Genomic DNA, 25,443 nt, shown 5'->3' with positions numbered 1-25,443 from the left:
GGATCCCCCGCCAGGAACCGGACTGAGGCTGCGTTCAAGACCCCCTTGTACAACAACAATAATAACAACAAGAATAAGAAGAAAAATAATAATAACGATAATGACAAGAAGGAGGAGAAGAAGAAGAATGATTTTATTTGTATTGCACTTCTCAAAGTGTGTGCTACAATATCTGCTGCTGCCAATCCTGCACTTATATCCTTAATATACCTTCATTATACATCATGTGTGTATTACTTACCTCAATGCACTCCGATCACTTTACTCATTCAGGCTCAGAGATAATAAAATACAAATATCAATCTTGGCCAATTATATAAGATGTCAAGGGATATAACTGCAAAACAAAAAAAAAGTAGTTCTCCATATCGATGCTTGTCAGAGAGACATGACTGCAGAGCTTGTTCCCTGAACGCACCATCAAGGCCCTCTGTGGATAGGCTGCGGTTCGTGACGTCACACCAGGAAACTCTTGGCTGACTTCAGTGTCTCTAGGTTTATGTTGTGTGTTTATATTTAGAGGAGATTATTTATTAAACAGGTTAATACTTTACTAAGATTACAACTGTAATTTTTTTCGCATTAAACTGCGATTTTATTCTTTAAATTTCCCCCTTGCATTTTAACTTTTCTCGTAATATTACGACTTTCCTTCAAATGAATTTACATGTTTTTTTTTTATAAATTACTTTATTCCATTAATATTATAACTTTTCTTTTAATTACGAGTGTATTCTCCTGAATGAATTTACAACATAATTATTTTTTTGTAAACTACATTACTCTTGTGATATCATTACTTTTTCCTTTAAATTACAACTTTATAATTCTAATACTTTGTTTATGTTTGTATTCATAAGTGATCACGTATAAGAAGAAAGTTTTACTTCCGTTTCTTTTCAGGAAATGCATATTTGAATACGTGTGCACAAAGTTCTGTGGAGTTAACAAAATAAAATGCACAAATAACAAATCATGCAAAGTAGCCACTGGAATCCTATATAAGACTGTATGTGTAGCTATTACTTTTCATTGTGTTGTTATGGTGCCACAGGGGGGTTGTCTTGATAAGTATAAATGAAGATGTTGTGTTATCATGGATGCAATGCTCTTGTTTGAGTAGATCGCAGAGAACATGTGTGAGCAGTGGAGCTGGTTTCCCCACCTCAGATTCTTCTTCTTTTTCTTTTTTTTTTATCTCTACCCTCTGTTTATAAACATGGAAAGAACAAGATGGTGAAAAAACCCGGATGTAGGATCTTGTGAAGGAGCAGGAACACATGATGAAGGGACCAAAAGTAGAAAGAGACTGCCCCCTGGAGTGTGCTGCTGGGACATCAAGTGTCCAGAGGGCAGAGGTGAAGTCTCATTGACACAACCTCACTGCTCAATGAATTTCACTGAAGAGTAGAACTGTGCATGAGGAGTAAAATTTACAGTTAATAAACGTTTTAGAAATCATCCATCATGATTTGGTTTAGGATGAAAATCAACAAAAGCTTTAAACAGGAACAAAACAGACACAACTGTAATATTATGATTTTCTTCATTAAATCACAACTTAATTCTCATATTGTGATTTCATCTCATTAAATTCTGACTTTATTGTTGTAATTTGTAGGATTTTTCATTAAATTCTGACTTTATTCTCGTAACATTAAATTTCTCATTAAATCATTACTTTATTATCATGTGATTTTTTCCTGATTAAATTATGACTTTATTGTCATAACATTAAACTAGATTACAATTACAATCAAATTAAAAGATTTAGATTATTTTTTTACTTTACTCCTCTAATATTTCGATTTTTGTATCATTAAATTATAACTATCTCCTTAATTGTGACTCATTTCTTTAATATTACGACCTTATTCCCACCGTATGCTCCTGAGACTCTGTTAAAGTTTCTGATGTATCGATGGCAGAAGCACATGTGCTCTTGCGTCCTTCATCCAGGTTATTTCGTTGCCCAGCAGGAACCAGGAGGTTAGGGGTTAAATTATTGTGTCGCACAACTACAAGAGTCCGCCCTCCTTGAAATGCTGTCAGAGTTCAGTGTAAACCGAAATCACCACAACCTGGACGAGCTGGACAGAGTCATGGGCTTTCTTCCCTTCTTCTCTTTAGAAACATGGATTCTACTGATCACGTCCATCTGCTTGTTTGTCTTGTAAGGATCAAAGACTGGTTCCAATCAAAATGACTTCTGATGTCTGATTAACAATATGTGACTTTTAAGGAAACTAATTCTCTACTTGTTCTACAAAGGTACGGCTACTCGAGTTATGGAGTGTTTGAGAAGATGGGGATCCCTGGTCCCAAACCAAGGTTGTTCATGGGCACAGTTGGCCGGTATAACAAAGTATGTGAATCCTTGACTTGTAATTCTCTAATTTAAAATGATTGACCTTTTAAGAAATACAATTAATGATTGAGATAAATATGCATGTTAATAATACATCATCTTTATGGGATCTTTGTTATCAGGTTCCTTACTTAGATGATGTCGAGTGTGCTAAGAAGTATGGGAGAGTGTGGGGGTGAGTCTGCCACAACGGCCTCTCTGATTTTCTTCGGGCTGTTGTTCAACCTTTTATAGATTTATATGATCTCAGTGCTCTAGAGGGAACATTCTAAACTAGAGAGTCAGATACGGAAGTAAAGTAAATTTACAACTTAACGACTATTTCCTATTAAAACTTTTTTTTCTCTTTCAAATTATGACTTTATCTCCAAATATATTTTTCTTCGATATGGCTCTACTACTCTGTTGCATAACAGCAAGCATTCCATCCGTATTTAATGTTTAATGAAACAATCTGTTTGGACCTTTGACCCTTTACACTTATGCCCTGTGTGTCTGTGTGAATGTCCAGCATGTATGAGTTCAAGAGGCCCATGTTGGCTGTGATGGATCCTGACATGTTGAAAACCATCCTGGTGAAGGAGTGCTTCACCTACTTTATCAACCGGAGGGTGAGAACACGTTACACAATATTTATATTAGACTTAAACAAATACCAGTAAAGTCCAAAATACAGATCCTCTGATATCCAGCAGAGTAACAACACCTGCAGGCCGGACTCATGACAACCAGTTTATATCAATCATCAATCAAATTTTATTTGTATAGCCCATATTCACAAATCACAGTTCGTCTCATTGGGCTTTAACATGGTGTGACATCCTCTGTCCTTAACCCTCAGCAAGAGTAAGGAAAAAATACTGAAACCCTTTTAACAGGTAAAAATTACATAGAAACCTCAGAGAGACACATGTGAGGATCCCTCTCCCAGGACGGACAGAAGTACAATAGATGCCACGTGTAGGAAAACATCATCAAGATTTAAGTTTTTAGCAGCATTGATCATGGTAAACATTTTTGAAGGATAACTTCAATACTATATGTCAAGCAGTCCTGCTGCAATCATAGTCTATGGTCAGCAACCAGCAGGATCATGATCCACCATCCAGATCAGATCCACTATAGTCCACAGTCATTGTCCACTGCTGCTTATTAGGATCCATCATCAGGAGTCGCCTCGGTCCTGGCCCACCTCCATTTTCTGATGCCAACGCGACACAGGATCCACCATTACCAGTACGATATACTTGCTTTATATTTTCTTACATCAATAGTTTTAAATAAAAAAGGCGGAATAATATCTGGGCTCGTCCTTCTAGCAGATGTTACTCATTCAGGAGTAAAACGTTTGTTTCATTATATATTTTATTGTTTTAACACATATTTTATGGCAGCAGTAGAATGTGGGATGTACTGGAAATAATAATAAAAAAATCGTGCCCATCCTCACGATAATGAAGGAACATGTGATGTGGGGAACGCGATTGTGTTTCTTAAATTGTTTACGGGAAACAATGGAGCTCTAAGACTTTTGGGATACACGGAAAATAAGCGTTTGAATTAGATAAAATATAGAATTCCATGCAGTGGATAATAGATTGGAATTGAACTGTAGTACTGTGGTACTGGAAGTTATGCTAATGGTAGTGATTCTTTGCCTCCACTATGAACAGAAACATAGAACATTAATCACACATATATATTCCCACATGATGATTATGCCCCATCAGATCTTCCCGTCGATCGGAGAACTGTACGACACTCTTTTCTTTTCTATGGGCGATGACTGGAGACGGATTCGTAACACCCTGTCCCCCACGTTCTCCTCTGGGCGTTTGAAAGAGGTGAGAGTTCTGTGTCTTGCTGATATGTTCTTTCAATTCACATTTGGGCAGATTGAGTGTTTTTAGCTTTGCACTGTTTCGCTCTGTTTAAGATGTTTAGCATCGTGAGACATCATTCCCGCAAAATGGCGGACAGGCTGCGGCTCAAGGTGGACAATGATGAAGTTATTGAATTAAAGAGGTACGTGGTGCCGTCCTATTTACAGTTGTACAGATTTCAGTGTATATATGTGTTTATACTAAAATAAGTGAATGACATAAACCCTGAATAACGTCAGGAACATATTTTGAACCCAGAGGACTATACTTAATATAGTTACTAAGAAGATGCTGCTGAGAAAACCTTAACACAATCCACTGGTTTCACCAAACTAATGATGATTTGATGTGTGTGTGTTTCAGCGTCTTTGCCCCCTACAGTCTGGATGCGATCGCGAGTTGTGCGTTCAGCGTGGACGTGGACTCCATCAACAACCCCTCGAGTCCCATCTTCATCCACAGCTCAAAGCTGTTTAGACTTTCCATCCTCCTTTTCATATGCCATGGTTCTTCAACGCTTTTATTAAACTACAGTTTTTCTTCACGTTGACAGGTATGTTCTGTGACTATAATGGTGTTTGATTTTACCCCTTTTTCTCAGGATTCTTCCCCTTCCTTGTTCCTCTCTTGGAGCTGTTCGGTTTGTCTATATTCAACAAGACGTCCTCATCTTACTTGAGAGCGGCTGTGGAGAAGATCCGAGCAGAGCGCGATGGCCAGGTTGAAACATAAAGATCAAATATTCCACTATAGTAAACACAAGCTTATATTGTTATAAAATGTAGAGATAGCTGAATAAATGATCTCTTACCTGTTTTCAGGATTCACGAGACATCCTTCAGCAGATGATCGACTCACAGACAGTCAGTGAATCCAGAAGAGAGAAGCAGAATAAGGGTAATCTGACAAATCACATTACATTAGTCACACATACACAGAAATGTATGAAACCTGTCAAGCCTTTCTTCTCCGTTCCGGTGTGACAGGTCTCAATGATCATGAGATTAGTTCTCAGGGTATATTGTTCTTGAATGCTGGTTTGGAGACAAGCAACTCTGCTCTCAGCTTCTTGGCCTACAATCTGGCCCAAAACCCCGAGGCCATGAAACATCTGCAGAAGGAGATCGACGAGACGTTCCCAAACAAGGTAGAAATCAAGGGGTCTGGTTTGTGACGTTGTTTCATAAATCATGATTGTGTTTCAACTGATTGTTGTAACCCCCCCCCCCCAGGGTCAGGTCCAGTATGAAGCCCTGATGCAGATGGAGTACTTAGAGTGTGTGATCAACGAGAGTCTGAGGTGAACAGCGTTTCTCGGATCTCAACTGATTCATCATCTCACCAAAAAAAATAAGATTTCCAAATCAAGAATTCTTACAATTATCTTTTGAGTTTTTGTGAAAACTGAAGTTACCACAGGTTTTTTTTTTCATGTTTCTAAGGGGGGGGGGGGGGGGGGGGGAGGGGTAATCAGGTGCAACATGACACTTCACCACTAGAGGTCACTACATACTGCACACTGAACCTTCAAAAACATGATCATTTTGTCAACAGGCTCTACCCTCCGGGCGCACGTCTCGAGCGAGAGGCCAAAGAAACGATCAAGATCAATGGAATCATAATCCCGAAGGGCATGCTAGTTACGATCCCCGTCTACGCTCTGCACCGCGACCCCGAGCTGTGGCCCGAGCCCGAGGAGTTCAAACCTGACAGGTGCTTAAGTTTGTGACTTGTCCACGAGGATTGATTTGGAAAGATTATCCATAGCACAGTTAGAAAATGACTTATCGGATGACATGACTTATCGCTGTTGTTAACGAGCTACAACAAAATGGAAATAATCAAGGTATCGTTTAAGTTTTTTGAGAGGAAGGATACAATGTCACTGTTATTTCATTATATGTTGTATGTCTTTATATATTATATGTTTATTATTTAGCGCTTTTCTAGTCTTGATGACAACTTAAAGCACTACTAGTACTTTTTTAGAGTCAGCCTCTTGCCCAAGGACACTTCAGCTGGGGAAGACTAGAATTGAACTGCCAACCTTCTGGTTGGAGGACGACCGCTCTACTCCTCAGCCACAGCCTATGCTCTGGTGAATGGTTATAGAGCTGTATCTACAGTATGAGTGTGCACATGCTTTGATTGGCTCAAAGAGAACTGTAAGGCCTTGGCAAAGGTATGAACTGTAATGAGAGCCATTCAAATTAATATTATGGTTCATAAATAGTTTAAACATTGATTTTCAAATAAAAATCATTTTAACTTCACAAATAGGCAAAATCAATGAAATGAGTGATGTAATCAAGTGCTGGTTGAAGAATGACAATTTAGACTATTATAAATGTTTGACTTATTTTTCACTTGCTGCTGTCCTCTTGTTTTCTAGGTTTAGCAAAGAGAACAAGCAGAACATCAACCCATACGCTTTCCTGCCATTCGGCCTCGGGCCTCGGAACTGCGTGGGCATGCGGTTTGCTAAGATCATAGTTAAACTGGCTTTGGTGGAAATTTTGCAGAACTACAGCTTCTCAGTCTGCGAGGAGACAGAGGTGATTATATTCAGGTTTACAAATATGCCTGGTCATGATCGACAGGATTGTTTTATAATTCTTGTATAATATGACATCTAACAAGTGACAGCCAGAAGATCCTGAAGTGAGTTTGCTGATTCCACAGATCCCCTTGCAGATGGATCCTCAAGGCCTCCTTGGACCATTAAAACCAATTAAACTGAAGCTGGTGCCACGTTCCGACTCCTACGAACATGTGGACATGTGCAACTAGGAAGGACAAAGAGAGACACGTCCCTCAAGACTGAATTATCCTCTTAATTTATTGACAATGCCGCACACACACACTATGATCGTTTTCATCAGAAAATTGAAATCTTATGTAAACCAATAATAGTGATCGTGTTGATTTTTGTATCATGTCGTTTTATGCGAAATACAGAATACATCAAATAATTTACATATTTTGAATGATGCAAATATGTTGTTTACCAAATGTAAAGTCCGAGTAGAACTGGTGGTCGACTGACGCCGACTTGAGGAGAAAGAGTAAATATAATAACAAAACATAATCTTCTGACACTAAATAAACCTTCCTTTCCCACGTCATGAACATTTCAGTGGTCTCTGTCATGTTTGTTTGTCTTTGTGGGTCAATGGTAACCATCCATATTTAGTAATATAAACACAATGACACATTTGGCGAATGTATAACCTGCAGGCATAACCACAACTGATTGACCGAGGATAAGCTTGGAGGTAGAGTCAAGGTATTTATATTATGCTCCATGTGAAAAAAAAAACTTCTGGTAGATTTACAAACATTGTCACAGTAAACAAACACAAACATCTTTTCTTAAAGAGATGAATCTCAGGTCAAAGATGAATCTCAGGTCAGAGATAGTGTCGATTAAATCGTCCCGTCTGCTTAGTGAGGGTGGGTCTCATGTTTTTGAAGTACTTTCAGTTAAATAGGTGGGAGAGGGAAAATCCTGGTGAGCAGATGTCAATAATTAAAAGAGGCACGGAAATCTTTCTCCCACTCTTTATCCCTTTGCTCTTTTCTGCTACTTTCTTCCTTCCTCCTCCCTTTTTCTTTTCTCTCCTGTAGATGCTTGAATGGTGGTTTGATAGCGTCACGGTCCCGGGCTTGGAAGTGTGTAACTTTGGCTCTTCTCATGTGTCCGAAGCCCAGACCTTCATGGTCCCTCTTCAGCACAGTTGGCACTGGCTGCTGGGGCCCCTCCCCCTCTGGGCCCAGTCCTGACCCTGGTTTCCAGCCACAGCGGAGCATCATCTTGTAGCTGTTGCTGGAGGCGGGGAGACAGTAGAGTGGGGTGGGGGGAGGATGCCGCACACTGAACTGGTGCAGAGTGGAGGAGAGATGAGACGACAGGCTGCTGCTGTACTGGTTGCAACACACGTCACACCACTGAGCCTGAAAGGAACTGGGGACAAACAAATATCATTCAAAAGGTTTAAGTGTCACTCAGATCAATATTTTAAATGTACTTAAACACAGAGTTTTCTGTTCTCGGTCCCTTTGATCATTTTGGCCATCAAAGATCCTCTCCTGATATTGATGAGGGACAAAATGCTCTTGTCTCCTTCTGATATTATTTTGATGACAATTTGAACTTCATCACAATAACACTCATACTTCTAAGTCGAAGCTCTGCTGTAGTTACGCAAAGAGGTTATGTTTTCACTCCAGTACAAACTACTGGACACATTACAATGAAACTGGTTGGAAGGATGATGTGTGGTTCCAAGAAGACTCCATTTTATTTTGAAGAGAAACCAGAACAGGTAGTGGATGCCAGATTTGTTTTGTAGTTTGTGGTGCTGCTGGATTAAATTGTCTTATACAGAAAGTTGATCAAGTTTAGTCAAAAGATTTTAATCTTTGTCTATTGCACAGGCTTTAATTTTAATCTTTGTTTGAAACAATATAAAGCTGTGAGATTTCTAACCTGCCACCCAACTCAGTGTCTTCCTGAGCACTTCTCCCGTAGCTCGCCAACTCCTCTAGCACGTCACGGTGGCCAGCTGAGGAAAACGTAAAGTCATGGATGAGATCAATTACACAGTCAAGACAAACATAGGGTTATAGTTATATGGGTTAGACGAGCTGCATGGTTCTACCTTCCATTGCCAGGTCTTTGGCATCCCTTCCCCGTGTGTCGACCACCCCCACCCAGGCGGCTCCCTGTGTCAGCAGCAGCCTCACCGCAGCTCTCTGTCCAGACCAGCTCGCACACATCATCGCCGTCCAGAAGTACGAATCCTGGAGAACACAAACTCATGAGGTTAACACAATTTTAACAGATTTCACATGACAAGAGACACAGAGCTGCGAGTATCACACCTGGAAGTTTATGTCCACCCCCCTGGAGAGCAGGTCTCTGAGGGCAGGGACGTCCCCCTCGTTGGCACAGCGCAGGAACCTGAGTCCCAGGAGCTCCGTGGATCCCTCTGAGTTGCTGCTCGATGGCGTCTCTCTCCTGTGGGAGTCTCCACTTCCTCTCCCAGTCTGTCTTTCCACTCTTGAACTGGTTTGTTGGTTCTGATGCGTCTCCGCAGCCCTGTCTCTCCTCCGGGCTCTTCTGTTGGACTCTCGGGTTTGTCTGCGGACACTCTTTGATGCTTCTTTTCCTCGAGCACCTTCTTTGGTTAAGTTCTCGTAGAACTGCCTGGCCTCTTCCCCGGTGATCACACAGTTCGTTTTAGAGCTGGACTGACCCATCGTCTCAGCGCAGAAGAAATCCTGCTCACTGGCAGGAGTGAACCCGAAAGTAGCCATGAGGAGAGATCCTAGTTTCACCGGTGTTTCATAGAAATTCCGTCCCAGTGACGACGTCCCTTTCCAGGTTAGGACACTGCTCTTGCTATAGTCGCAAACAATGTGAAACGTCAGATTTGAAACGTCTAGTAGCGTCCAGCACGTTAGAAGCCACAAATACCATGTTTAGGAAATACTTATTAACTTAGCCAGGTAGCTAGCGGGTTAATTTAAGAATCATAATATAATTTATCCATGTATTATATATTAAAACACCATTTAACCCACATAATCCCTTGGCTAACACTTAGCATTCAGCTAGCCTCGGTTAGCTTTAGCATTAGCTTTATATAAATAGAGGCACGACGGCTCGTTTGCGTTGAGCTAAAGGTTTCGGTTCGTCAACATCACCAAAGACGCTTCAGACGAGGATCCTGATAAAGACGCAAAGTGAGAGAAACACGATTAATGTCGTAAATAACGGGTTCGTTGCTTCAGGGTAAAGTTGCCCTGTCTTCCTCTGTTTGTAAACAGGAAACGTACGTCACGGGTATATGAGTGAGTAGGGCAGTGCTGCCCCCTGTCGGACTGGCGGTCACCTACCTCTGTTCAACTAGTGCTTTATAAATAAATCAAATGTTTTGACTTATAACCAAAGGTAAAATTGGCTAATTGATATTAATTATGAAATTATTAAAACTTAACAATATAGTCAGTAAAATAATAAACTATAAAAAAACAGTGTAAAACGACCTGATGATCACAATATATTCATTTTGTGATCATACATGTGATGCAGCTGTTAGTATCCATACTGTCTTTTTTTAATCTGTTTATTGTTTTTAAATATGCTGTATTAATTGAACAGAAACCAAACATTATCACATATTATTAAATCAGTTTACAGACGTAGAAAAGTTCTGTATGTCATGTGATTTTTGGATTTCACTCGTCTTTTCTATTTTTGGTGTTTACGTATTATCTCTTATGTTGAAGACCGGGAAAATGTTTGTAAAATTAGAATAAACATTCTGTAATAAACTTTGCAACTGTGCCAACTAAATGCAGATATAGCTTCTGATTGGCTTCTAATTTTGTCGCCATTTAATTGGGGATATGATGCAGTAAGTTGATTCCTATTCATAAATATATCATAAAATAATCTTTTGACTTTTCTGTTGTGAGATTCACATGTTTTAATATTAACTCTCATTGACTTTACCTTTGAATCAAAAGCTTTTGAACCTTTTACAAAGATTGTTAAAAAAAATCCCTCTTACATGTACTAGTGGAATAATAGTTTTATTATTATGGCACTTTTCTAAACAGGGATAATAATGCTTGGTTACACAGGAGCCTGAAAAACGAAACATATAAAAAGAGGAAATAAACATGACAGCGTAACAACACATACAGAGGCACGGGCAGAGAGAGAATGAACTGAGATCTCTTAAGTCTTGTTACTGTTTGACCTTCGCTGCCCTTGAGCTGGAAAACAGCAGATTCAGCTGCTTTTTGCAGGATGAAGCGAGTAGAGTCAGTTTTTTATTGTTTTTAGTGTCATTTGTGTCCATGTGAGCGACTGATCGATTCCAGACTGAATCCACGAGGGACAGAGAGACGTGTGTGAGAGAGTAAAAAACAAGCTTATGATGCTTGAATGAGAAAAAAGGCTGAATGCACCCGGCTCAGCGGAGAGTGAGCGAGAACAACACGGACCAAACCATCATGCAGAGCTTCTGTGTTTAAACAGTGATGTAGTGATACTGAGGAGAGTCCAGGCTTGAAGTTCAGACACACAAAGCTGCAGGGACAACAAACGCTTGTACTGCTCCGAGAAGTCGTTTGACACCAGTTCAGCAAAGAGCTTCACCAAGGATTTGTTTGTTTGTGAGCACGACTACAAACAAACAACTGAACAGATCTCCTAGAGGCTCAGTGGGCGAAATAAGTATTTTTTCCACTTTCTTGAACATTTCAATTTGGAGCATTTTTAAAAGACATTTCACTGTTTTCCAGGAGAATAATTCACTGACTTTGAAGGGGAAATAAATCAGGTGTAATTTGTGGACTTATACTTATTAGTGTGTGACTGGGACCAAGGAGCCTTGGCGGAGGCATGAGCTCGACTGAGTGCCGCTCTGGTTTCACATTGTTTTGCCCACGTGTGCATTAAAGGTCCAGTGTGTAAGATTTAGGTGAAAGGAATCTATTGGCAGAAATTTGAATAAAATAATGTGATGTGTTCATCCTAAGTGTACGAATTGTTATTGTCTTTATCCTAGAAAGGCCCCTTTTATATTTAAATACTTTATATATACACATATATCAGGAGTGGGTCCTCTTTATGGAGACCGCCATGTTTTTTTTTTACAGTGGCCCAGCCTCGACAAGTGAAGGCTTCCACAGGTTCTCTCTCATGTGTGGAAGGAGAGTGTGAAGTGAGGGGTGTTCGGCTGCTACATGCAACTTCACCACTAGATGTCACTAAACTCTACACACTGAACCTTTAAGCGAAAGTGGGCCATTCAAAATAATTGAAATGAAACGGACAAAATACCAAAAAATCTGTCAGAAATCCGTTATGACAATCTAGTGTTGAGCTTTTCACATATTTTGGTGTCTTTTACTTTCTCTGAATTGACTCGTCATGACACCCACACACACACAAACATGCAGAACCACAGGTCCAACCATTCAAAGCTGAAGCCTCACTGGAGCTCTGTCGGATTCTAACTAGTGATATTTACTGATGTGTCTGTTTCTGTCCCCGGTCTGTGTGAATGTCTGTCCACAGTGGGGACAGGAGTACGGCCTCTCCCCCGTGTGTGTCCTCATGTGAACGTTCAGCTTGTCCTTGCTGATAAAGCGCTTGCTGCAGCAGGTGCACGAGTACGGCTTGTCCCCCGTGTGGTAACGCTGGTGCATCTTCAGCTCCGTCATGCGTCCGTACGTCCGGCCGCACTCGGGACACTCGTAGATGGGACGCACCTCCATGTGCTGCCGGCCGTGCAGCCGCAGGCCGCTGGACGACCGGAAGCTCTTGACGCACTGCGAGCACTTGAAGGGCTTCTCCCCGGTGTGGATGGTGACGTGCAGCTTGAGGCTGGCGGCGGAGGGGAAGCCGTTGCCGCAGATGGAGCAGAGGTGGGGTCTCTCCCCCGAGTGGATGCTCAGGTGCTTCTCCAGCTTCTTCTTGTTCAGGAAGGTTTTGCCGCAGACGGGACAGTTGGAGGGCAGCTCTCCCTCGTGCTCGCTCATGTGCTCCGTCAGCGCCACCAGCGTGGGGAAGGCGGAGTCGCACCGGGTGCAGGAGAAGGGCCTCTCCTTTTTGTACTTCCTGTGTTTGAGACGGTGCTGCTCCAGGTCCTCCTCCACCTCGAAGGTCTCGATGCAGCAGACGCACTGGTGCGGCCGCTCCTCGCTGTGAGTCCTCAGGTGATACTTCAGAGCCGTGACCTGTAGAAAGACGCTGTCGCAGTGCGGACATTTACATTCCCGCCGCTCGTGGACCAGTAAGTGTCTCTTGTAGTGAGACAGCTTGATGAACCGCTTCCGGCACAACGAACAATAATACTGCTCGCTCTGGTGAACCTGCTCGTGCTTCTTCAGCGCGTACTCCACCTTGAACTTCTTCCCGCAGGTGCTGCAGGCGTAGGTCTTGTCGTGAACCTCCATGTGCGTCTCCAGCTCCTCGGGACTGCTGAAGGTCTGGTCACATTTCGGACAGGTCCCGTTGTTCTCCTTCACGTGGAGCTCCAGGTGTTTGTTCAAGTCCTCTGGGAAGGAGAACTTCTTGTGGCAGTCGGGGCACGTGAAGCTCTCGCTGCTGGCCGCCTTGCGGTGGGTCTTGATGTGACGTTTCAAATGATACAACCGACGAAACACTTTGCCGCAGTCGCCGCAGATGAGGCTGCGAGGGTTGGTGTGGACCTTCTTGTGCAGCTTGAGGTGACTCACCAGCGCCGCCTTCTCCTTGAACTGTGTATCGCAGGCGAGACACTTCAGGCCGTCTCCTGCGTGAGTCTTCTTGTGGGTTTTCAGCTCCAGCCAGCTGCTGGAGCCTTTCCCACACTTAGAGCAGATGTACTTGCCCGAGCCGTGCTGGTTCCTCACGTGTCGGGTCATGTGGTACGACTGGCTGAAGGTCAGGGCGCAGACGGGACAGCTGAACGGTTTCTCCTTCGTGTGCGTCCTCATGTGTCTGGCGAGTTTGTTCGGTCCCCTGAAGCGCCGGCCGTCACAGAGGGGACAGAAGTGTCCTTTTGGTTTCGCCTTCGAAGCGACTCTTTCTTTCTTACCGGCTCCGTCTTCACATATGGCCACAGAGTCTTCCTCCATCTTGATATCAACTTCACATCCTTTATCCGAAGTCTCAACACAACCAGAGTCTGAATCGTTGTCGGCAGCAGCGTCATCATCAATGCTGTCGTTACTGTCGTTGATCGGACTCGAGTCGACCGTCACTTGATCAATCGCTTCATCACTCTGCTCTAAAGCCTGTTCCTGGATCGTGTCATGTGACAGCACGTGGCTGCGCAGCGTGTCGTGGTTCGTGAATTGTTCGCCGCACTCGGGACACGACAGCGTCTGGTTGTGCGTCCTCTTGTGACTTTTCAACTCGGCGAAGCTTCCCAAGCTTTCCCCGCAGGTGGAGCAGACGTGCTGCCCGGCGCCGTGCTGGTTCCTCAGGTGTCGGGTCATGTGGTAGGACTGGCTGAAGCTCAGGGCGCAGACGGGGCAGCTGAAGGGTTTCTCCTTGGTGTGCGTCCTCATGTGTCGGCCCAGCTTGTTCGCGTCTCTGAAGCGCCGGCCGGTGCAGAAGGGGCAGTAGGGCCCTTTGAGTTTGGCTGTGGAATCTACAAAGTCATCATCCTCCTCTTCATCGTTATCATCATCATCATCGTCGTCGTCGCAGGCTTCCTCCTTCACCATCTGTGACGATGACGAGGCTTCAATATCACCTTCATCGCCGGGTTCGTCACAAGCAGGAGTCGTCTGAGCAGAACTTTTGCATTTATCGTTATCAGTATAATAAAGTTTCTCGTTGTCTTTGCGTCTCGAGGGTTTTCTGGAGGTTTTGATCACGAGTGGTTTTGCTGCAGGTCTTTTCTCGCCCTTCCTCGGTCGTCCTCTTTTGGCTTTGATCCGAACGGGGACGTCCAGCTCGTCCTCGATAGCCACGCTGACCTCATCAAAACCAAACCCCTCCGATTGGCTCAAAGCGGATTCCACCTCTTTGCCGATTAGCAGCGCTTCAGCCAGGGTCAGCGTGTCCTCCACCAGCAGGAGCCTCTCTTTGAGCTCAGGGCAGCTGGTTTTTGCAATCAGCTGATCCAGGACCCGTTTTTCTTGCGAGTCTCCGAAGTCACAGCGCCACAGCAGGTCCTGTAACGCAGACACAAACTGATCCAGGGTCTCCCCGGGCATCTGGGCTCGGTGGTGGAACTCCAGTCGGTACATCTGAGCCGTCTGATCGGCGGTGAAGAAGCCCGTCAGCACCGAGAGGGCCTCGGCGTACGTGGTGTCGCCGGGGATCAGCGAGGTGAAGACGTGCTGCCCCTCCGGCCCGAGGCAGTTCTGTAACAGGTCGCACTTACTGGAGTCCACCAGCTGGTGCTCGCCCAGCGCCTCCAGGTAGCGGTGGAAAGATTTAAGCCACTTGTGCCAGAACATGGTCGGCTGCCCGGGGGCCGGTAGGAAAGGAGGAGGTGGGGAGAGGATGATCAGCAGCGGCTCTGGAAGCGGCTCTGAGGTCACTTCCTGTTTGAACGCCTCCTCTTCAGCCTCGACCATCACGTCGCCCATTGTTAGTTTGTGTTGTTTTCACAAAGTGGAAGTGATTTCCTCTTTGACTTGTTACTGAGGTGAAAATCCTCCGTGTGCTCCTGATGGCTCATCCCCCCCAGGAGAGGCTCAGGGAGCTGGGGAAGGGAAACAGAAACATGTGGTTCAGGATCAACGCTGTGAGGAATTTAATCTAGTTTCAAAAACAAAGTTTATACTTTTGACTTTTAATGCTGCATTCAAGATCACGACAACAACCTAATGTGTGGTCACAAAGAAACACACACAACAACTACACACAACAGGAAAAAGTGTGTTTTAAACCTGTTTTAAAACAGAGACATTTTGTTTTCAGCTGTAACAGAAAAACGGGTTCATCTGAAACAACAAACAAGAGGAAGAGGAGAGGAGGAGGAGGAAAGGGAGAAGAGGAGGAGGAGGAAGAGGAGAGGAGGAGGAGGAGGAAAGGGAGAAGAGTAGGAGGAGGAAAGGGAGAAGAAGAGGAATTGGAGAAGAAGAGGACGAGGAAGGGGAGTAGAGAGAGGAAGAGGAGATGAGGAGGAGGAGAAGAAGAGGAAGGGGAATAGAAGAGAGGAAGAGGAGGAAGACAAAAAGAGTAGGAGGAAGAAAGGGAGAAGAAGAGAAGAGAGGAAGAGGAAGACGGCAAGAAGAGGGGGAGGACAGGGAGAAGAAGAGAGGAGAGGAAGAAATGGAGTAGGAAGGGGAATAAAAGAAGAAGAGAGGAGAGGAAGAGGAAGACAACAAGAAGAGGAGGAGGAAAGGGAGAAGAGGAGAAGAAGAAGAGCAGGAGGAAGAACTCACCGAACCAAACTGGATCTCAAGTCCCGACGTGTGCGCATCGATACCGAGGCAGACAGCGGTGACGCGGCAGCTTCGACTCTGCTGAGCTGCAGTCGTTTAGTCTCAGAGGAAATAGTTCGCTGCTGTGATGCGGTTTTATTGATCGATTGTTGGTTTTAAATCATCACAAACGTCTGGGCTGCAGAAGTCGACGTGAAAAACACATCCGCCATGATAACTGTCGCTCTACCGGACACAACATCCCACCCCTGCTGCCCACAGCGCCCCCTGCCGACTGGGAGTCTAACCATAATACACATAATGTAATAATAAGAGAGAACACATATTTATTAATGTTATTATTGGGTAGAAATGATATAATTTACAGGAACTAAACCGTCTGAGACAAAACACGGCAACACAACTGTCTTGTTGCATGTTTAGCTATTTTGCGTCTCATTAATTTTTTCATTCCTTGTGTTGACTTTTCATCTATATGTGTTGCAATTTATGTCATTGCATAATTTTGCATTTCGGTTGGTTTTGTTTAATATTATTTTAATCATTATTGTTTGGGTCAGTTGGACATCTTGTTTAACTCCAGTGTTTCCGTAACATTTGAACGACTCATTAAAGATCAGATCAACCGACTTCTCAGATTATTTGATGAGGTTTAACAGTTTGAGGCCTGAATAGATAAAAATGTGTAAAAAATAAATGAGAGAATTTTTTTTTTTTGTGTCAGTTCTTGTTGACTTCCTGCTTCCTCCAATGGTATCACAACCAATCAGGAATTCTGCAAATACACAACTGAGGGAAAAGCATCACACAGATCAGACACACACTGAAACACTGATGGAGAATAAAGACCAGAGAACAGCTGATGGAGCTTCTTCTTCTTCTTCTTCTGCTTTAATTACAGACATCAGCAGCGCTCTCAGAGGTTTAAGGTGTTCACTGCTTCTGACAGTTTAAGGCCCATCTTTAATTCATCTGATGTAACGGAGAGAGTGATGTTCACTGTGGCCGAGTCGAGAGAGAGAGAGAGACCACGCAGACACGCTGTTTAAACAATGACCATTTATTCACACGCTGCATGGGACTCGAAAAAACAAGCGTGACAGAGTGAGGGAGTGTGGAGAATCTCTAAATCCAACATGAGTGGAACTGACGGGTGAATCCTGTTGAAGGGAAAGTGAAACGTACACGTGGGTCGGCCGCTGGAGCCGAGGGTTCAAACTCCAACCACTGTGAGACCAAGAGTGAAATATCCTGTAATCCTGTTCCAGCTGACGTGTATTTGAAAGCTGCTCGTGAAATGACTCCTCCTCCTCCTCCTCCTCCTCCTCCTCCTCCTCCTCCTCCTCCTCCTCCTCCCAGCTGATCCATCGTTTCCACCATTAGCTTTGATTTACACAAACATGGCTGAGCTACGTACGACAGTAAAAAGTTTTTTTTCCTGTACAAAATCCATCTTAAAAATACAAACATACACACAATGGCACACTTTGCTTAGCGTTGAAACGACGGAGAGACAAACGGGGGCCATATATACACACACACACACACACACACACACACACACACACACACATGCTTGTACACACGTGTCACACTCAAACGCACACGCACGCTCAAACTTGTAAAAAATGAAAAACCTCAGCAGGGTAAAGATGAGATGTGGGGGGGGGGGGTCAACGGCTCAGTGCAAGCGTTATGGCCTGGGGTAGGCTGTGGGGGGTGGGGGGGGGGGTTAAACAGCAGTAGACGGTAAAAAATACATGTTTTTTCATTTATTCCAACACAAACCCCACACGTCGCTCCCAGAAACAACACAACGCGCTCACTGAGAATTCCTGAACAGAAGAACACTCGCTCTGCGTCCTTCATCAAACAAGATGATTTTCCATTGTGTTGTGTTGTTTTTTTGTCTTCTCTTCCTCCGCGTTGTGGTCGTTTAAAGTCGACAGCTCAATGTTTGTGTCGCACATGAATCAGTTCATGAAAGCTGCTGCTTCCCTTTTTGAATAATTCTTCACTCTTTGAGTTCCCTCTCTCCAAGTTGCTCCAATCAGGGCACAAGAAAATGCAGATGTGTGTGTGTGTGTGTATTTGTGCAATTATGCGTAAATACAGGAAACCGAAGAAGAAGCGTTGTGCAGAAATTCCACGTTCACCGAGTCCGAGGTGGAATTCTCTCCTCCACATTTACACAAGCTGGTCCGTCTCTCGTGGGAGAGTCTCTGAAGTAGGCATGAGAGTGTGTGAGAGTGTGTGTGTGTGTGGAAACATTGACTGCATGTGTGAGCACAGTGACGGAGAAGAGCAGGAGAGAGACACACACACACACACAGTGAAGGTCTTTGTGAACGAGGGGAGAAGCTGAGTGAGACGTGTGGGTTTAGTTCTTTGGGGCGTCCCTCGTCTTCCTCATCGTGTCCTCCCCTCTCCTCTGAAGCCGTCAGCTCTCGAACACACACTGCCCCCCACCCCCCTCTTTCCCTTTGTGTACATGTGTGTGTGTGTTTGTGTGTGTGTGTGTATCACTTTTGTGCGGGTTTTTTTTTAGAGTCTCTAGAGTCAAACGAAGGAGGAGAACCCCGTGACGGGGGTGCGTGATCCCGGCGGGTTGGTGTTGGGGTTGACGTGCGTGTGCGCCGGCTGTCCCGTCGGTGTGTAGGCCCCCCCCGTGCTGTGCTGGGTGACCACGGTCTGGTAGTACGGCTCCGTCTCGGCCGCGGCACACTCCTCGTAGCCGAACGGCGCGGTGATGGCTTTGAGGCCTTTGGGCTGCCGCTTCCACGAGTTGTAGTAGGTGGGGTCGCTCATGTAGTGGTTGACGAAGGAGTGCTTCGGCTGCTCGTCCTCGTAGTCGCTGTCCGTTAACTGGATACACACACACACACACACACAAAGACACACACACACACAGCAGGGGTCAGTTTATCTATAGGACAGATCTCATCTTCTTTAAGTTTTTTTTTATTTGTCATTTCGAGGCAGACGGGACTCGAGGACATCTAGAAAACTTCCTTAGTCTTGAAGCAGAGACTTTTAAACCATTATCATCAACATTTTGAACAAGTTGAATAAAAGACGGGAGAGACAGATCTTTGACGGCTCAGCCCAGAATGTGGTCTGGTGTGATCGGTTCACTATCCAGTCTGGGTTGGTTCACGAAAACCACATATTAACATATTACTGATAAAACACAGTAATACTCACTGATAAGCCCTTTTTTCAACAACTAAAAAAAACACTTAATCACTCCGACTGCAGAGGGCGCTGTTGCTCAGTAAAAGTTACATAGTGTGGCTCTGAATTGGAGAGAGAGAAAGAGAGAGAGATGACAGATAGATAGAGAGAGAGGGAGAGAGAGAGAGATGGATAGATAGAGAGATAGATAGATAGATACATAGATAGAGAGAGAGAGATGAGAGAAAGAGAGATAGAGAGAGAGGGAGAGAGAGAGAGATAGAGAGAACTAGGGAGAGATGACAGAGAGAGAGAGAGAGAGAGAGAGAGAGATATGACAGATAGATAGAGAGAGAGGGAGAGAGAGAGATGGATATATAGATAGATAGAGATAGATAGATAGATAGATAGATAGATAGATGACAGATATATAGAGAGAGAGATGGATATATAGATGGATGGATAGATAGATAGATAGATAGATAGATAGATAGATAGATAGATAGATAGAGAGAGAGAGAGAGAGAGAGATGGACAGTACCTCTGACTCCGACACCTCGTTGGGTTTCTCTGTCAGCGTGGTGCTCTCTGTGAGGGCGGTTCCATTGTAGTTGTTACAGATGTCCTCATCAGAGTAGTGAAGACCACCTGGACTGGGCCTGGGAGGAGATCTGCACACACACACACACACACACACACAATCTGTTATATATCTTCTCCTTCAATCAAACCCATGAGCTTGTGTGTGTGTGTGTGTGTGTGTGTGTGTGTGTGTGTGTGTGTGTGTGTGTGTGTGTGTGTGTTTGTGTGTGTGTGTGTGTGTGAGCTCTCACCTGGTGCCGTTCTTCTTCAGGAAGGAGTTCTTGGTGTTGAGCGTCCTGCTGTTGAGCTCCAGAGCCGTGAACCCTCCGTTGTCCAGAGTCACCGACTCCTCGGCCGTGGACACGTGTTTCCCTGGAGGAGAAAAGAGGAGGAGTCAGAAGGATAAACACTAAAAGACACTTTCAGGGACGGCAGCTGAGAAACGTCCCAGAAGTTGTTCCTCCTGCTGTTTATGATCTGTCTCTCTTAGACATCATTGAGGCACCGACAACTGTGTCGACTGTGGAAAGGTTGCTCATCAGGACTCATTGTGTGTTTCCAGATTTTCATGGACACACACAAAGTGGCTGCTGCTGAGGAGGCGACAGGAAGCCTGAGAGGAGGCGACAGGAAGCCTGAGAGGAGGCGACGTAAACAGGAAGAAAAGCATCAACACGAGGAGCCGGAGCTTCGGATGAGCGGCTGGGAGACACTTCACATAAGGAATAAAATACATTTCAGGATTGTCAAATAATATAAATCATTAAAGCACTGAATTTGTTAATTTTTGGAGCTTTTACATCTATTTAATCACAAACGAGGTGTTTAATGGTTTATCGATTGAAATGGTTCTTATTTAAGATTAAACTTTATATTTAGCTTTGAATAATTGTAAAAGTCTAAGTCTAAAATAAAGGTTTATCAGTTTAATTCTACACGATCCATCTGTCAATCCAAAGTGCATTAAACTACCAAACTAATAATCACAGAAACTGTTGGAGGGATTCAGTGATTCCACTTATTGGTGTAGATCAGGATCGAGGCCACTTTTTCTACTTCCTGTAACATTACAAGATGCTTTTCAACATTTTCATTGATTTCTCAGAGTAATTCATGGATCTTGATGAGAAACAATCTGACATATTTAGGAGACAGATGTTTATGAGTGTGTGGGAGCTGGAGCAGATCCAGATACACATCTAGTTAAACCTGGTTTCACGAGTGTTGGGCCTTGACGATCGCTGAGTGTTCTTCTAGTTCGTTAGTCGGAGCCGAGATGAGAGTGAGTCTTTCTCGTAAAGTGTAACTCAGATTTACAGGACTGTCACGACTCAGGCAGCTGAAGAGACTTAACTCTGATCTGAGGTCTGTTTTTTATTGAGGAGATATTTTCTTTTTTCGCTACGAGATGTGAGACCTTGGAAGTCGAGTGAGTGAGTGACTATGTTTGTGTGTGTGTTTTTTGTTTGTGTTGGGGGTTATCAATACATAGGGTGTCTGTACTCAGCTCAAGTATCTGCTACTCTATCTGCATATGTGTGTTTTACATTATAATGTCGCCTTTGAGTCATGAGGCAACTGGTTCACAGTTTAATAAACAATTTAAATGTGCACTAAACACATTTTTATATTCATTTTTCCAGGTAAAATTCAGCTCTGATCAACAGACCTGTGCCACAGGCCTTGTACTTGGTGCTGTGTCCGTGCAGCAGCAGCGTGAAGACCAGGACCAGTATGAGGATGATTCCCACCAGGGCCATCACCAGCAGGAACCACCACTCCTCGTAGAACGGACGCTCGGACAGCGCTGCAGGCAGAGAGAGGGACACAGTTCAGGCCAATGGTCACTTTTCTTCTTCTGTGGTTTCTCCTTGATGCTGTGGTTTGTCCCACAGGAGCAGAAATACTCCTCCCAGTTTGTAAAATATACTTTTACAGGACTGACTCTGAACTGAGGCACTGCTGCTTTGTTTTAGTGGGAAAGACACAGTCAGATATATAAGAATGTTGGGATTGAAGACTCTAAACAGTATCGTGATTGTGTGGTTGTAGTTGTGTGTCTCTGCCTGTAGATGGCAGCGTACCCACAGGCACACCACGACAGTCAGTGTAACTTCCTGCAGCGAATCCAGCAGAGTAAACCTTCAGTCACGCCCCAGCCAGACGAGTGGGATCAGCCTGTTCATTAACCCAACTCCTCCAGTGTGTGTGTGTCTGTGTGTGTGTGTTTGTGTGTGTGTGTGTGTGTTTACCAGCTAGAGCTGCAGAGGCTGTACTCGGCTGCCCATAACCGTAGCGATTAACAGCGATGACTCTGAACTCGTAGCTGATCCCAGACCTGAGGCGTTCCATCTGTACCGACACCGACCGGCTGCTGGGGGGGAGGGGTCTGATGAAGGAGTCCCACACCCCCTCATCTGGAAGGAGAGAGAGAGAGGGAGGGAAGGAGAGGGATAGAGGGAGAGAGAGAGGGAGAGAGGGATAGAGAGAGGGAGAGGGAGAGAGAGGGAGAGAGGGGGAGAGAGAGAGGGGGAGAGAGAGGGAGATAGAGAGAGAGAGGGAGAGAGAGGGAGAGAGAGAGAGGGAGAGGGAGAGGGAGAGGGAAAGAGAGAGAGAGGGGGAGAGAGGGAGAGAGAGAGAGAGAAAGGGAGAGAGAGGGAGAGAAAGGGAGAGGGAGAGAAAGGGAGAGAGAGGGAGAGAGAGAGAGACAGATTCAACAAAATGTTAAAATCAAATTACTTTTCAGTGATGATTGTTATTATCAGGAGCAGAATTAAACCCCAGTGGATGATCCCGCTGAGCCTCCTCACTCCTCCTCACTCTCACCCGCGGTGTTACACCTCTGCTAATCTTTATTAGAAAATTGCAGCTGACTTGATTTTCACAGCAGGTCTGAATGAATCCAGCGAGAGCCGCTCTACATCAGCTTCAGTGTGGAAGTGGAGCTGGAGCTTTTCTGGAGAAACAGATGAATGACTGTGTGTCTGCTCTGGAGCTCACCTGAGGGCCGAGCCTCGATCACGTATCCAGTGACGGGGGCTGCTCCCACGTCTCCCTCCGACCAGTGGATGTTCAGATCAGAGGACGTCTTGGTGATGGACATTTCCACAGGAGACCCAGGGGAGCCTGTGACGTCACACACACACACACACACATGAATATGTCTTCACATGATCACAACAAGTGGAAACGTGACACACACACATACACAGGAGTTGTGTTCCTCCTTACCTTGCACAGGCTGAGCAGTGATGTTGGTCTGGGCGGGGGGGGCCGTGGCTGACGGTGAGCGCCTGGACGCTGAACGTGTACGTGGCCCCTTGGACCAGGTCTCGAACCTTCAGCCATCGCTGCCAGCTGCCTTTCACATCCACCGTCACAACTTTACTCACCCCTGCTCGCACACAAACACACAATTTAAAAGAACTGTCAGTCTCCTGCCTATCATGAGTTTGTGTGTGTGTGTGTGTGTGTGTCTGTGTGTGTGTGTTCATACCTTGCACTGGAGCTGTGGGCTGGTAGACGACCCTGTAGCCCTCTATCTGTCCATTAGGAGTGAGGGGGGCTCCCCAGGACACGTTGACGCTTCCTCCCGTCACCTCGGAGAAGGACAGGTAGCTGGGCGGGCTGGGAGCTGAGGACACGTGGAGAATGACCAATGAGAATAGATCAAACATCAGATGATCATGTGGTTAGTTTGGTTTTGAGGGAACAGAACCATTGACCCCACTCCCTACCAGACTGCAGGGTCCGAGCCCCGCGGGGGTCGCTGGGCGGGCCGTCCCCTGCCGTGTTGAAGGCCGTCAGGGTCACCTGGTAGGGCGTGTAGCTGGTCAGGTTGGTGAGCTGCACACGCGTGTCGGGGACAAAAATCACCTTCACCTTCTCGCTCTGGTTCTGCTTGTCCCTCTCCCAGTAGTGGATCTAACAACACAGGGAATCAAACACACGTTATCCACTCTGTTCTTCATCGTTCTCCTGTTTCTCTCCTCTCCCTCACGTCACCTCTGCCAAGTGTATGTTTGTCCATTTTGCTCCTGAGGTCAGATATTGATCCACATAAAGAACAAGTGCACCTGCATTGTTTTACTAGGAGGACAAAGCTGGTTATAAAGGGGTTAGATGGTGTTGACACTTTAACACAAAGCGTTAAGTAGATGAACCGATACCACTGCTGGGGTCATAAAGGAGTTGAACCTCCAGAGGACCTCTCCTCATCCATGTCTCACACTAATCTTGGACTTGACTATGAACAGAAGCACTGAGGTTGATCACTGTAAATTGAAATAGAACCAAAGGACCTGATTATTAAACCCAGTAGGATGAGATACTTGAACTGGTGAATATTTACAATTTAATGGAGACAAAACTGTGTTTTCACGATCAAACACAATCACTGGTTCCATTTCACGTGGCTGAGAAACGTGCTCGGTGACTGACTTTGAGAAAAATGAAACCTTATAGAAAAACCATGAATGTGTGACTTCCACTTTGTGTCAGGGTCGCACACTTTTAATGGAGCAGGCTGTAAATAATGAGAACAAACAGGTGAGCAATATACTAGATATCTCCCAGCCGGTAAACAGCCTATATAAATGCATATCCAGCATCAGAATCAGTGTGGTGCAGTAAAGCTGCTCGTCTCCTGCTCATAATGGTCCCTCTTATTTTATATATGACCTTATATAAATTACTTCTCATCTTTTTACTGAAGTTTCTATATATAACACAAACAAAACACGGTCTATTAATGACCCTGGTGGCCGCTGAGTGAACTGCAGTCGGCCTCCTGTTGCTCGTGTGTTTTAAGGACCAATGAGGTTCTGTGATCTCTGAAGGAAGTTGCCTCAGGCTCCACGTTCATTGAGAGACTTGGTGGAGAGAGAGAGCGAGAGAGAGAGAGAGAGAGAGAGAGAGAGAAGAGAGAGAGAGAGAGAGAGAGAGAGAAAGAGAGAGAGAGAGAGCGCTGAACTTGTAATTTGAGAGAAAAGACATTTCAGACTCACTGTTTTGGCTTAAAACATATTTAAAAGAAAAAGAAGCAGATGTGAGAAAGTTCCAGAGGCTGTTACTGGAAACAGAGAAAGTCAAGGAAGGTTAAATTTTTAACAATGGGAAAAGAAAGAGAACTTAGAGAACGGAGAGGAAACATTTCCATCCACATGAACTATTCATGTTTTAAAGAGCAGCTGAGAGCACGGGGGGGGGGGGGGACCAGGATGGTTTTTACATGAGAACTTGTCTCGACTCCTCGCACACAAACCAAGCAGCCGCATCTGATACTCACCAGCAGTGAGGTCACAGAGGTGGTTGAGCCTCGTGCATTAGAAATGACTCAGGAATAAAAGTGTCTTGTACACAGCCTGATAATCCACGGAGAGAGGGAGGGGAGAAGTCTGTATCGTGACTTCTCCTCACTGGGGCTAATCTATCTGAAGCTTCAGTGTGTCAGAGGAAATGTGTGAGTGAAGCACATGGAAGTCCTCCCTGAAAAGCTCTCGACCACACTCTGCCCCCCCCCCCCCCCCC

General features: G+C 44.8%; 4 protein-coding genes across 4 annotated transcripts; 1 reads left to right on the top strand and 3 right to left on the bottom strand.

The window, feature by feature from the left end:
* The first annotated feature begins 2,014 nt into the window (after positions 1-2,014).
* Positions 2,015-7,380, top strand: LOC128430690 (cytochrome P450 3A56). The gene is made up of 14 exons (XM_053416807.1): positions 2,015-2,173; positions 2,272-2,365; positions 2,491-2,543; positions 2,880-2,979; positions 4,099-4,212; positions 4,305-4,393; positions 4,615-4,757; positions 4,853-4,971; positions 5,073-5,148; positions 5,238-5,398; positions 5,484-5,551; positions 5,806-5,964; positions 6,644-6,806; positions 6,934-7,380. Exons 1-14 carry the CDS (start codon positions 2,043-2,045, stop codon positions 7,039-7,041), a joined length of 1,578 nt encoding a protein of 525 aa, XP_053272782.1. The 5' UTR covers positions 2,015-2,042; the 3' UTR covers positions 7,042-7,380.
* gpank1 (G patch domain and ankyrin repeats 1) lies at positions 7,066-10,106 on the bottom strand. The gene is made up of 4 exons (XM_053416808.1): positions 9,136-10,106; positions 8,913-9,054; positions 8,741-8,816; positions 7,066-8,215 (listed from the first exon to the last, which is right to left on the bottom strand). Exons 1-4 carry the CDS (start codon positions 9,568-9,570, stop codon positions 7,774-7,776), a joined length of 1,095 nt encoding a protein of 364 aa, XP_053272783.1. The 5' UTR covers positions 9,571-10,106; the 3' UTR covers positions 7,066-7,773.
* Positions 10,107-10,835: 729 nt separating this feature from the next.
* Positions 10,836-16,391, bottom strand: LOC128437370 (zinc finger protein 585B). The gene is made up of 2 exons (XM_053419495.1): positions 16,159-16,391; positions 10,836-15,473 (listed from the first exon to the last, which is right to left on the bottom strand). Exon 2 carries the CDS (start codon positions 15,355-15,357, stop codon positions 12,286-12,288), a length of 3,072 nt encoding a protein of 1,023 aa, XP_053275470.1. The 5' UTR covers positions 15,358-15,473; positions 16,159-16,391; the 3' UTR covers positions 10,836-12,285.
* Positions 16,392-18,717: 2,326 nt separating this feature from the next.
* On the bottom strand, positions 18,718-23,996 carry LOC128429433 (protein sidekick-1-like). Its single transcript, XM_053415513.1, is given in 11 exon segments — positions 18,718-19,023; positions 19,874-20,003; positions 20,166-20,286; positions 21,584-21,721; positions 22,167-22,331; positions 22,915-23,040; positions 23,146-23,185; positions 23,187-23,308; positions 23,411-23,548; positions 23,652-23,838; positions 23,991-23,996. Coding segments are annotated over 11 exon segments (1,479 nt in total).
* Positions 23,997-25,443: the final 1,447 nt, after the last annotated feature.

This window comes from Pleuronectes platessa, chromosome 3 (genome assembly GCF_947347685.1).
Source record: "Pleuronectes platessa chromosome 3, fPlePla1.1, whole genome shotgun sequence".
NCBI lineage: Eukaryota > Metazoa > Chordata > Actinopteri > Pleuronectiformes > Pleuronectidae > Pleuronectes > Pleuronectes platessa.
Note: the sequence above shows the minus strand (reverse complement) of the source record. Positions and strands in the feature narration are given on the sequence as shown.